Here is a 14,037-nt window from a genome sequence, read left to right as displayed (position 1 = left end):
CCTAATAATTATAATTATCTTCAGGATTTCAGTGTGATTGGATGCACTGATGACACACAGCTCCTGATGATGAAGATGAAGACTGTGGAGCGGAAGTGTGATGATGAGAGATGTGTCACCAACACCACAGCTGATAAACACAAGTCATTCAGTTATCTGTGTTCCACAAATCATTCTCCTCTCTGTTGGATTTGATAAATTTAAAATAAATAAATTATACATTTTTGCATTTAGCATACACTTTAATCCAAAGTGACTTACAGTGCATTCAGGTTATCAATTTTTACCTATAATGTGTATCATGGATTTTAATATTAATATTGAAGTCAAATGTTTTTCATTACCCTTATTAAGAAGTGTACCATGTTGGATTAGAAAACATTTGAAACATGTTAAAAAGCATTAGACTGTGGAAAAATCAGCTGCACATTGTCATAGATCTACATCGAATTATATTTATTGAATTTCTAATATTTTTTAAGTCATATAACATTAGCCTTCACCCTTTTCACCCATTTATTGTTTCACATTTCTTTCCTTTTTTATTTTCTTGCCCATGGGACACTATTAAAATTAAGATTAGTTCATTAACTTACCTTTCATGCAGTTTTCACCGCTGATATTATAAAAGTTGTTTGGAATCAAAGTGGTTTTGTGTAGCACGAGCAAGTCTCTGTTCTCATCGAGAACTACTCGAGCGAACAGAACTAACTCTGTTCAGCTGTTCTGAACCCAAACTCAGGCTTAGTCAACTCAGAGTTTGCTGAACCTCCTTTCTGGAATACACCCATGGTTAAATAAGTAAATAAATACAAATTTCACAATTTAAATAGGCTAGAAAAACAGAGTGAGGAATAGGCTAGAAAAATAGATTTTATTAAAGTCAGACGAGAGAAAGGCAAAGAAAGAAAAGGCAGCAGAAGCAGATGATGGATCAGCGCAGTCGGTCCCAGCGCCAGATCGAAGCGTCGTCACACACAGCGATCAGAATACTGCTGTCCCGACTGAAGCTGGTCTGTCTGATCGCAGATGTGCATTTGGGGAGCGTGAGCGTGGTACACCTGAACACAACACAAGCAGAGTTAGAAATAACACAAACACAGGTCTGTGGATCGTTCTGACGAGGAATCTTACTTCGCTTTATGAGGATCCTCCACCTCCAGGTCCCAAACATACAGCTTCCCGACTTGATTTCCAAGAGCTAACATCTGCGGAGGAGAAGACACACACTCTTCATTGATCACCAGATGTTCTTACTAACCGTCAGTCGCTTCAGTTCACGTCGATCAGGAACCGCTCACCTTCTGCCAGAAGTCCATGGAGAAGCGCATGTACCAAATATCACACTGACTGTAATCGAAGCGGCCCAGAACCGTCACGTTAGACTCGTTCGGTTTGATGCAGTCGATGTCCTCTTCCATCTTCCCAGGTTTCCAACACACAATTGCATTTTCACATGACTACAAAACAACAACAACCGATTAGCACGAGGAAATAATAAAACACTTCGGCTTCTGGTGCTGCAGAAAGTACCTTTGAAAGAATCAAATCTCCGAGCCAGCGGACGCAGTCCACATAGTTCCTGTGAATGTCTCGTGTGGAAAAGTCTGGGAAGTGAATCTTCTGAGACACGAAAGGCCTGAGGACGCAGTAAGAGAGGAGCTGAAAGCACTGCTGAAGCAGAGGATAGCGCTGGAGGAAGACGTCACTCACCGGTTGGTTTTGCTGGGGTTATACTCGTACGAACCACGGATGGCTTTCTGCATCCTCTCAGAGCTGATCCTCCACAGCTTCAAGGAGTGATCCATCCCACACGACATGATCTTCTCACCGAGCAGATCAAAGTCCTGAAAACACCACAGAAACGTTTAGTGGCACACAGGCTTGTGTTTCTGGACTCACAAACGGTTTAATCTTATTGTATTTAAAACAGGATTCCTTTAGATAAGATCTGACAATATCTGCTCAAACGTAGGCCTTTATATTGTTAGATGAGAAAGTGATGCGCAGGTCGGGTTTTATGAAATTATTTGCTGTGACGGGTCGGTCTCGTCGTGAGGAGCGCGGTCCGGAGCGATGTATGATCAGTTCAATTTAACTTTACTCAGAATATATGAACTTAGCTGTTTTGATTACTTTATATTTATATATAGGGGTGCTCCGATCACGATCGGCCGATCGTTAATGCGCATCTCGTCAGTAAAGCCGGTTTCCTAATCAGCGGTTAATTCCATCAGGTGTGTGATTTCACATAGAGCAGCTGTTACTACACAGAGCTGTTGTTAATAGAGAAGATGCGCCAATAAACGCTTAAAATGAAGTGGATTTGCGCATCTTCTCTATTAACAACAGCTCTGTGTAGTAACAGCTGCTCTATGTGAAATCACGCACCTGATGGAATTAACCGCTGATTAGAAAACCGGCTTTACTGACGAGATGCGCATAACGATCGGCCGATCGTGATCGGAGCACCCCTAGTTATATATGAACTAGCGGTTTTAAATACAGTATTTTTATATTTCACATAAGTTTATCAGTAGGTTTGAAAGTATATTTTTTAGATTAATGGTGATTCCAGTCTCTCTCTCGCGCACCTGCGCAGTTTGAAACACCAAACAGTTCTGCGAAGAGTCTCTCTCTAACATGATAATATCGAGTATCGTCGATCTGATCTGATAAATGAACATATCGCCCAACACTACAACATATATAGGTTTTGTTTTCAATGACCCGCCCCACACATAAATAAAAAGTGACAATTTCTTCAAATCCGCAGGTTATGAGACGACCCGCGCATCACTGATGAGAAATAAAAGCACAAGTTTTATTTCTTTTTTGGGTTGTGTAGCCTATTATCATCAGTCTTCACAACACGATCACAGACAGTGAATTAATCTCATTCTTTTGTCTCTATACATCAATATATTTTTAAAGATGGACGAACAATCACCTGATTTTTAAAATGTTCAATTACATTTGGATTAAAAACACAGTTTGCGCTTGTCAATAGATTACGTTTACAAAATGAGACTACAACAGCAGAAATTAGATTTTTTTTCTCTGATTAATGAAATTAATGAAATGAAATGATTGAGGAAAAAGCATTGGACTGTATGTAGAAACGCTGCAGTGATTAGGATCATACTCCAGCTGACACTCACGGCGCTCAAGACCTCGTCACGATGGCCCTCGACTCCTCCGAAGATGGCCACCAGAGTATCTGTCTGAACGTTCCAGAGCCGCAGCGCGTGATCTGACAAACATACCGCAAACCATCAACAACCTGCTCTGAACACACCACATACTGACAGGTCTGCTCTCTTTACCTTTACTGACCGACAGCAAAAGGTTCGGGTCCCTCGGGTGAAATTTGAGCTCGTTGATCGCATTTCCATGACCCACATAATGCTGCAAACACACGAAGAAATCAGCGTAAACTAAGAAATCAGCGTAACCATGAAATCAGCGTAAAGAAATCAAATGAAATCAGCATAAACAAAGAAATCAAACGAAATCAGTGTAAACAAATAAATCAAATAAAATCAGCATAAACAAAGAAATCAGCATAAAGAAATCAAATGAAATCAGCATAAACAAAGAAATCAAACGAAATCAGTGTAAACAAAGAAATCAGCATAAAGAAATCAAATGAAATCAGCGTAAACAAAGAAATCAAATGAAATCAACGTAAACAAAGAAATCAAATGAAATCAGCGTAAACACATGAAGAAATGAGTGTTAACTAGAGGTCGACTGATTGTGGATTTTGCTGATAGCGATAGCTAGGTTTGTGCACACTGGCCGATACAGATTAATTCACAGAATCCAAGATTTTAAAATGGATACTGAACAAAAACTAAAATAGTGCTTTATTTACACACACAAAAAAAAAAACGGTTCTGAACCATACTTATAGTAGTAGTAGTAGTAATAAACTAATAATAATAATAATAATAATAATAACAGTAGTAGTAAATGTTAAAATTACCACACTCTAATAAGGCTCTATGAAATCAGTTTTTTATTTAACATTTTATTTATTTACAAATTCCGTTATTTAACTTATACATTTTCACATCAATTTAATAAGAGTTACACAAAAAATACATGATTAAGGCCCTTTGAAATGTTTTTTTTTCCTCACCATATTATTTTTGTTACCAAATTCTGTTTTAGCATGTCTAATTATTTGAACGCATAAAACAACTTGATTTTTTATTTGATTTTTTCCCCCTCAAAAATTTTGTGTATTTACATTTTTATTGTTTTCAAATCAAGGCATGAAACATTAATTTTATTTGTCTTAATTACTGAAAATTAAGCAAACTCTTTTGGGGAAACAAAGGGGATTTATTATTAAAATGAAAACATGGAAATGTTGTTTGATTATTACTTTAAAATTAATATCTGTTTAATTTTAGTAGTAACTTATTATGACGGGTTGCCGTGAATATCTTTACAGTTCTGTGCCCTACAATTATCCCGGCACAATGTTTACTCTCACACTTTAACTGCTTCTAATATTGAGCACTTAAAGGGGGGGGGTGAAACGCTATTTCATGCATACTGAGTTTTTTACACTGTTAAAGAGTTGGATTCCCATGCTAAACATGGACAAAGTTTCAAAAATTAAGTTGTACGTTTGAAGGAGTATTTTTGTTCCAAAAAAACCTCTTCCGGTTTGTCACAAGTTTGGGAAAGTTTTTTTCGAGTATGTCTCTGTGTGACGTTAGATGGAGCGGAATTTCCTTATATGGGTCCTGAGGCACTTCTGCCGGAAGAGCGCGCTCCCGTATAGCAGAGCACTGAGAGCACAACAGACTTCACTGATCAGAGCGAGAGCGTCGCCAAATGTCACAAAAGAAGTGTGTTTTTGGTTGCCAGGGCAAGACAACCCTGCACAGATTACCAAAAGAGAAACAGCATTAAGGGACCAGTGGATGGAGTTTATTTTTACAGAGCATCAACGGAGTTGTGCAAGTGTTTGTTCCCTGCATTTCGGATTGCACATCGTTTATTTCTTAAGGATAATGCAATCCCAACGAAAAAGGGTCACGATCGTGTGTTGGAACCGCAGGCGGTGAGTAAAACTGCTTCAAATATCTCTGTGTTGTTAACTTAGCTATCGGCGCGCAAGCACATCAAGTAAACAACATGCGATGTTGTCATCAAACTGCACTTTCCACATGTACAGCTTAAAAAAAAAAAAGACGACAAAGTGGAACTTAGTCATTTTCCAAAACCGCTAAGCAAATATATACAGTTTCAGTACATACCACATAGAGACGCCTTTGCTGCTGCTGCTCGTTAAATTTCAGCCTCTGGATCTGTGTCACAGCTTCCAAATGCTCTCAACACAAAAGCCTACTGGTGCTCGTGATTCTTTAGCTCCGCCCACATGTCACGCCTCCAGCCGCTCTTGTTTTTCCGGGGAAAATCGGTACAGACTATCTTTCTCTTATAAATATAATAAAAATAAAGACTTTATGGAGTTATGAAGGATGCAGTACTACTCTATAGGTACTCAAGATTAACAGGATATTGAGTGAAAACAAGCATTTCACCCCCCCTTTAATGATTGTCTAAACAATATAAATGAGCAGCGCTGCGTCTAGAGTATCACACACACTCCTGACGCATCACGTTCAACTCGAACAACGGTCTAAAACAGTTAATTTATTCACCAAACGGACATAAGTTTACTCCAAGAATGAACAATGAGGCACAGATAAGTTTGAAGTTCACGGTTTAAAAAAAACGGAGCAAACGGAAAGAGCGATCTATATCATAGCTCTATTAATGAAGCATACAGACTTTATTAGAGCCACAGAAAGACCAATGTTTCAATGAAAATGCTCAAAATACAATTCATTATGTACATTAACAATGATTCGGGCGAATCTAATGTAATTTCAAGTAAAACGAATAGCACTCGAGGCGCAGCGGCATATTCTGTCTGAAGTTTCTCGCTCTGCGTCTAAACACAGCACGTGCTGTCAGTGATTCAGCCACTAGAGGACGCTCTCGCTCTGAATAATGAAAACAGAGCCTTCTCAGCCGCTCCAGCAACAGACGCAACCTGGGAAACTATGAGCATGGATTTTTGCCGATAACTGATGGTTCCAGCAATCAACTATCGGTGCCGATTAATCATCAGAACCGATACATCGGTCGACCTCTAGTGTTAACACAGTTAGAGGAGCAGCAGATGCAGGTCAGTCTGTTTCCAGCAATACTCCACGTGGGGCCGAGCGTCTGGACTCACTTTGACGCACTGCATGGTGATGTGGTTGATGATGCGGATGATGCCACGAGATCCGGCCACGGCTAGCAGCGGGTGACTGGTGCTCGTGTCAAAGGTCCAAGCGCAAGTGTAGAAGTTTTCATCAGCCTAGACAGCGCAGGAATCAAGGGAATAACAAAATACACTGGCACAAATCTACAGAATAACCTCGGATACTTCAAGATAAAACCCAGCCGTCTGATGATTTTATTCTGTGTCTGAAAGGATACATCAGCATCTACATACGACTGCAGCAGACGGATCTCTCCTTGAGAGTGACACTCATAGAGAGTGACCTGCAGGAACAAGACACACCCAACATGAGGGATCTGCAGAGACACGTGTGTGTGTGTGTGTGTGTGAGTGAGAGAGAGAGAGAGAGAGAGAGAGTGTGTATGTGTGTGCGCGTGAGAGAGAGAGGGAGTGTGTGTGTGTGAGAGAGTGAGAAAGAGAGAGAGGCAGTGTGTGTGAGAGAGAGAGAGAGAGTGTGTGTGAGAGAGTGTGAGTGTGTGTGAGAGAGAGTGAGAAAGAGAGAGAGGCAGTGTGTGTGTGTGTGTGTGTGTGTGTATGTGCTTGTGTGAGTGTGCAAGAGAGGGAGCGAGTGAGTGTGTGAGTGAGTTTGTTCGGGTGAGTGTGTCTGAGAGAGAGAGAGGGAGTGTGTGAGTCAGTGAGTGAGTGTGTGAGTGAGCGAGTGAGTGTGTGTCAGTGTGTGTTGGTGTGTGTGTCACTCACTCTGTTGCTGCCGACGGTTGCGAACACCAGGGGGTCTCCTTCTTTGCTGTTCCAGTTGAACTGCACTCCAAACAGCGGCTGTCCGTGATCCTCCTGCACGACACACACATCACCGTCAGAGTGCCCTCACTAGTACACACTACAGAAGCACTACAGGCTTACTTACCCTCAGACTGTTGACACACTTGAAGGAATATTTGCACTTCTTGGACTTCCACTTGCCTTTGCCCCAGCTCTTTCTGCCCGGAGCATTGGCCGTGTTCGTGGGAGTGTCGGGCCGCTCGGGGTTCGTGCCGCTTTCAACGCTGACCGCATCATCCTGAGAACATCACAGACGTCTGATTAATCATGGAATCAATCTGATTAATCACGGAATCAGCATCAGACGTCTGATTACGTTTACATTTAGCAGATGCTTTTATCCAAAGCGACTTTCAAATATGGACAAAAGAAGCAATCTAAACCAACAAAAGAGAAATGATATGTAAAGTGCTAGCGTTTTTATATAAATAAAGATAAACAGTCGTGGCCTAGTGGGTAGAGAGTTTGACTCCTAACCCTAGGGTTGTGGGTTCGAATCTCTGGCTGGTAATACTACGACTGAGGAGCCCTTGAGCAAGGCATCGAACCCCCAACTGCTCCCTGGGTGCCACAGCATAAATGATGCCCACTGCTCCGGGGGTGTGTGTGTGTGTGTGTGTGTGTGTGTGTGTGTGTGTGTACACACTTTGGATGAGTTAATTGCAGAGCACGAATTCTGAGTATGGGTCACCATACTTGGCTGAATGTCACTTCACTTAAAAAAAATGATAAAGCAGGATTAAAATAGAATAAACAGTGCTAGAGTTAGAGCCCACTTCCTCAAATCTTACCCTGGAGGTCCCATGCACTGCAGAGTTTAGCTCCAACCCTGATCAAAGTCACCTGTCTGTGATTTTCTAATCATGCCAAAGACATTAATGTTTCGCTCGAAGATCTTCGTCAGACACTGTGTGACCAAGACGTTACTAACTTTAAATTTTCTAAATAAAGAGAGAATAACAGTTCAGACCTTTTATTGTACTATTTGTTCAATTCTTCTTAAATCTTGCTCTTGACTAAGATGCTTTGGATCTGCGTTATGAGAAGCTAATGCTTTCACACACATAAAAAAAACTCTTCACAGAAACCGATCATATGATCATTAGTGTCGGTGTTCTTCATCATCATCGCCATCAACATAAATACATGAAACCACTGAAGACGTCCGATTTGAAAAACACAGTCACACGTGTGTGTGTGTGTGATAATATGAAGAGTAACGTTATATGAAATGTGAATTAAATCACACTAACGTTAACCCGGAGGAGTTTAGCGCTGAAGAGAAACACGCGACAAGAGACAAAGAGAAACTTCACTGACGAGCAGCTGCACAAACACACACATTAAACATATTCAGAGCATAATTGACCTACATTGTCGTCTCCTGACAGATCAGGGTTGCTGTTTTCATCACTGCTTAATTTCTGCTTTTTGTTATTCGGCATCTCGTTTCCCGCCTCAGCATGAGATTCAGACATCTTCCTGCAGCAGCAATGCCACACTGCCGGAAAGCAGAGCATTGGCGCTCATGCCACACTGCTGCAAAACAGCGCGACAGCTGCGGTAACACTGAGCGACTGCAGAGGGAGACTGTTCACACGCGCTGGCTACAGTTAAACCCGAACTAGAGCAGAATTGAAGTTATCGAGAGAATAGAAGCGTTATTTTACTGTATATGGTTTAAAAAGGTGTGGTAACAGTCTTCGGCCTTTATTGTTTTTGTTGTTGTTGTTTTAAGACAGAGAGCAACGTCTTGTTTATTTAACTGCATTTCAATCAAATCGCACTGAAGGCTAATAACCGAGGTTTATCTTTGGAAAAGACTTTCAGATGTGAGTTTAAAGATTATTCATATTTAATGAAGGTTCAGCTGTGGATAACTCAATGCTCTAGATTAGATGAACAGCCTCAAATGTGGAAACTAGACCTTTGACTTCCATCAGTATCTGTGTTTGTTCTTTGTAATTAAAGACAAACACCAGAGTAACTGATCAGTCATTAGTCAGATATGCATCATAAACACATTGACTATTTTACACAGACTTTATTTACTTTATTTGTAACTAATGTTAATCCTGAAGCTCCTTGATAAACCCATTTCATTCAGCATGAATCACTAAATTATACATTTCCTACCAATTAGTGTCTTTAGCAACATCCTGCTGTATAAACACGTTATTATTCCATCTGTATGGCAAGCCCAAAGGGTCAGAATTATGCTATACCCTAATCGCATTTGCAGCCAAACGCCGTCAAATGCGGCGTTTTAAACCGTATTTGCACTGCAAGATATGCTGTTGATGCGTCAATGATGCCTTTTCTTACGGCGTCTTAGTGTGCATGAAAAATGCCATTTTTGTTGCTCAGAGCACACGTCATTTAAGGCGATTTGCTAATAGTATAATGAGCCACGTCCACTGATTCCCGCAGCCAGTACGTTTGAACGGTTTTCCCCCAATCAATAGCCGCTTTCACACTGCGATTCCGGAAAATGAATGGGTAATGTGGCAGTTGTTCCCAGGTTACTAGATTTTGCACTTTCATAATGCCAGTAATTACATGGAATATGTGCGTGCATTCACACACGACCCGTAAAGGTCCCGTAATGACACGTGACATCAGGGCATGACGTGTAATGTACGAGTCAAAAACTCTAGGCACGTTAACCTTCACTGAAGCTTGCTGAACGATCTCAGCTTCAGCGTGGAAAGTGAGGAACTAACTGATCTCTGCTTCATTACAGTATGCACATATTTTTTAGTTGCGAACGTTGATCTTCCTTCTTAACACCTGGTAAATAAAGTTGTGCGATAACATGCGTCATCATCACTATAACACACCCTTTACGCCATTAGTTCTGGCTTTCATTCACACAGCGCTCGTTCTGGGACTGAACCCAGAAATGTTACCAGGTACCCGACCCCGGATCAATCCTGGGACCTGTTTGCGTTCATACAGAAGGTGACCCGGCAATGTTCCGGCAATTTTCCAGGTCCAACGTGCAGGGTGAAAGGGGCTAAAGGTAAACTAAAACAGACCAGACTAGTTCAGCTCAGGGCCCGGTTCCCCAAAACGTTCTTATCGCTAAGTAGTTCTTAACCTATTCCTTAAACTCTCTCTTAACCTTATGGCATGATTCCCGACATGTTCGTACGCTAAGTATATCTTCTGTAAGTCACACTTTCGTAAGGTTGGTCTGGACCATTCGTAAGCTCTCTCTTAGCGTTGTTTGAGCTCAAGACTCTGTACAGCAGTCTTTAGAAACCAGCGCAGCGCAGTACAAGTCAAACTATGGTATGTTGACAATGTTGTGGCTCAACAATGATTTTATGTTATTGACATTTTAAGACTAATAATAAAATATGTTCGCAATGGATACAGGCCTATTTATGAAGTTGACTTTATTTGGTATCGGAACTAATATGGTGGTAATTAGCCTAGGCTATTTCCTAATGTCATTAAAGCGAATTGGCAATCACTTTTGATAATGAAAATCTTGCAAACAATTTGGCTCTAAATGGCTAATCTATCTATAAATGGGTAATCATGGTCGTGTCCAATGAACGATGAAAGTGAAAGTGAAGTGACATTCAGCCAAGTATGGTGACCCATACTCAGAATTTGTGCTCTGCATTTAACCCATTCGAAATGCACACACACAGAGCAGTGAACACACACAACACACACTGTGAGCACACACCCGGAGCAGTGTTCATCATTTATGCTGCGGCGCCCGGGGAGCAGTTGGGGGTTCGATGCCTTGCTCAAGGGCACCTAAGTCATGGTATTGAAGGTGGAGAGAAAGCTGTTCATGCACTACCCCCACCCACAATTCCGTCCGGCCCGAGACTCAAACCCACAACCCTTCGATTGGGAGTCCAACCCTCTAACCATTAGGCCACGACTATGGCAGTGATCCAGCGTGTCCTTGCATTGAATCCAAGACGCTGCCGAGCCGTTTAGTCCATGTCAATTTTTTTTGGCAAAACTTAAGCCCTTTTGACATTTTGCCTGACATGGCTATATATATATATATATACATCGCTTCCCAAGACAGCTCATTATGGAGCTGCTGGACCTTCTCAGACCTGCACTTGCAAGGGTAACGTGGCGGAACTTTGCTTTAAGCCCTGAAGACCAGCTACTTGCAGCGCAGCGCCAAGGTTTTTTGCTACAGGGAGCTAGATCGAGGTCTTGGGAGAGTGCTACGGTCTAAGCTAGGTGCCATTTTATACGTTGCTTCCCCACCATATTCTGTATCTAACTCTGTCTGTTCACAGGTTGCTTTTTATTGAAAACATTAACCAATGGCAATCAATACCGCATTTAACAGAAGTAACTGCAGCTGCTTGTCAATCAATTCTGATTGTAAATTATCTTACCATTAATATGAAAGTGTATTAAATAATTTTTAGAAGTCGTTAAACCCATGTCAAGAAGTGGCACAAGTGGCACAACGGGATAAGGAGGGTGGATGATTAGCAATGGATACACGGTTCATCTAACCGTCACAACATATCGTGTGAACATATTACTGACCATTTGATAATTTAATTTATAGTCTATATTTTACTGATAACTAAAACTATGTTAAAATAAATGTTACTGGAATAATTTGAGTAATGTTTCATATGCATAGAACGTGTTGTCTTTATTAACTCTGTATTGCACCTTCGTGTGTAGTGGAAAATTGATTCCTGAGCAATCGATGCCAAATAATTCAGCACCTTCACTCGGGACAGCGCTCTTGTAACGTCAGACGGAAGAGGCAGCGTGTTAAGAAGCTTCCTAAGGGGCAATTCGAGGAACAGACTTAGGAACATAAACAACTTTGGTAAGATATATCTTTCGAGTCTTCTTAGTGTGCTAAGAGTCAATCAGTCTCCTTTATTTATATAGCGCTTTAAACTAAATACATTGCGTCAAAGCACTGAACAACATTCATTAGGAAAACAGTGTGTCAATAATGCAGAATGATAGTTAAAGGCAGTTCATCATTGAATTCAGTGATGTCATCTCTGTTCAGTTTAAATAGTGTCTGTGCATTTATTTGCAATCAAGTCAATGATATCGCTGTAGATGAAGTGACCCCAACTAAGCAAGCCAGAGGTGACAGCGGCAAGGAACCGAAACTCCATCGGTGACAGAATGGAGAAAAAAACCTTGGGAGAAACCAGACTCAGTTGGGGGTCAGTTCTCCTCTGACCAGACGAAACCAGTAGTTCAATTCCAGACTGCAGCAAAGTCAGATTGTGCAGAAGAATCATCTGTTTCCTGTGGTCTTGTCCTGGTGCTCCTCTGAGACAAGGTCTTTACAGGGGATCTGTATCTGGGCTCTAGTTGTCCTGGTCTCCGCTGTCTTTCAGGGATGTAGAGGTCCTTTCTAGGTGCTGATCCACCATCTGGTCTGGATACGTACTGGATCCGGGCGACTGCAGTGACCCTCTGATCTGGACACAGACTGGATCTGGTGGCTACGGTGACCTCGGAACAAGAGAGAAACAGAAAAAGAGTGAGCGTTATCTGAGAACCGGGCCCAGATCATTTTAGCCAAATAAATGAATAGGATATATTTCTGTACAATAGCAATTTTCATCTCCAATAACATTAAACATGTTAATTAAACATGCTCCTCTTCATAGTTTAATGTAGGCTTATTGCTAAGATTTCATGTTCAGCAATTATCCTACCTTCCCCATTTTATGTATTCAGCTTATTACTCAGATAGCCTACCTTTTACTACTGCATTAGTAAATAACTGGACACAGCTTTGAGTATTGTTTCCAAAATGAGAAAACTTTCCTAGTAATTGAGATAGTGTTTAAAAGTTGTGCATCATATCATGTAGTAGCCTAGACGATTGCCTGCTTGTTTAAGTGCCCGACAAATTGCACCGTTCGCTGGTTCGTGTTCGGCTCTTAGCAGGTCTAGCCACCATTTCAACGTTGATTAGCCGGTAAATCAACATCGGGTACAACGGTTGAATCAACATTGGATTATGTTTAGATTTAGCAAATTGGATCAACGTTGATATTGTGATGTTTTTTCTCCGTCGTATACCTTTCATCATGAGTGAATACACAACTGTACATTCAGTTAGCACTTAGTTTGCATTTAGATCAACAATGTAAATTCATAAAGGTTAAAAATCAAATGACAGCAATGGCTTTACAACCAACTTCAATAATCTACCACATGCTCAATTTTTTTAAAACAAGTTTCATTTTGGAAACATTCTGTATAAAACAGATGAAATTAATCTTTGCCTTGAAAAACACTGCCTTGAATGGAAAGTATTTAATATTTTAAGTAGAAATGTTTCTTCAAATTCGGATAAAATGTTAGAACCGACAGCCTCGTGTATATAGTGTGCTGTGCTTCAGGTGATCCTTTAAAGTGTCCAAGCTCCAGGTCCTTTCTGATGCCGTCCCTTCCTCTCTCTCCCACTTGTGCACTTTCTGTACTGTCCTGTACTAAATCCTCATAAAATATCAACTTTGTTATTGTGAAATATCTTTAACTGAAAACTGAATGCAAAACAAATCACATACAATATTTTCACTTTACAGTTCAATAACAGGGGGCTTGGAAACAAAGTGCAACACTATTCATTAAACACTTATTTGTTCCAAGGGGAAAGAAGAAATAGTTTAGTGTAAAGTTATTAAAGCAGGACTACATTTTATACCATTTCTTTAAACCAGTGGTTCTCAAACTTTTTATTCAAAGTACAACTTCATACAATATTTGGCTCTCTAAGTTTACCACCATAATGACCAACATTAAATTTCAGCAGCGTAGTAGACCTAACTATTCAGCTACATCTCTGCAGTTTAAAAATTAGGCAGTTTTATTCCTAACTATAGCAACACTGACATACAGTACACATGCAACTGTATTACATCACCCTCATGCACTCTTACTCTCCCTGCTGTTAAAAA

General features: G+C 40.7%; 1 protein-coding gene across 1 annotated transcript; it reads right to left on the bottom strand.

Moving 5' to 3' along the window:
- Positions 1–855: 855 nt before the first annotated feature.
- LOC127948504 (polycomb protein eed) lies at positions 856–8,678 on the bottom strand. Its single transcript, XM_052544978.1, has 12 exons — positions 8,470–8,678; positions 7,182–7,334; positions 7,016–7,108; positions 6,514–6,579; positions 6,266–6,391; positions 3,327–3,408; positions 3,162–3,253; positions 1,714–1,847; positions 1,534–1,639; positions 1,302–1,460; positions 1,135–1,208; positions 856–1,061 (listed from the first exon to the last, which is right to left on the bottom strand). Exons 1-12 carry the CDS (start codon positions 8,614–8,616, stop codon positions 935–937), a joined length of 1,359 nt encoding a protein of 452 aa, XP_052400938.1. The 5' UTR covers positions 8,617–8,678; the 3' UTR covers positions 856–934.
- Between the last annotated feature and the right edge of the window lie 5,359 nt (positions 8,679–14,037).

Source organism: Carassius gibelio, chromosome B1 (assembly GCF_023724105.1).
Source record: "Carassius gibelio isolate Cgi1373 ecotype wild population from Czech Republic chromosome B1, carGib1.2-hapl.c, whole genome shotgun sequence".
NCBI lineage: Eukaryota > Metazoa > Chordata > Actinopteri > Cypriniformes > Cyprinidae > Carassius > Carassius gibelio.
This window is presented reverse-complemented; position numbering and strand designations above follow the sequence as displayed.

Coding starts and splice junctions, on each gene's coding strand:
- LOC127948504 (XM_052544978.1), bottom strand. CDS start 8,616: ATGCTCTGCTTTCCGGCAGTGTGGCATTGCTGCTGCAGGAAGATGTCT. Junction 6,392..6,513: donor AGTCGTATGTAGATGCTGAT/GTATCCTTTCAG, acceptor TGCGCTGTCTAG/GCTGATGAAAACTTCTACAC. Junction 3,254..3,326: donor TTTGCTGTCGGTCAGTAAAG/GTAAAGAGAGCA, acceptor TATGTTTGTCAG/ATCACGCGCTGCGGCTCTGG.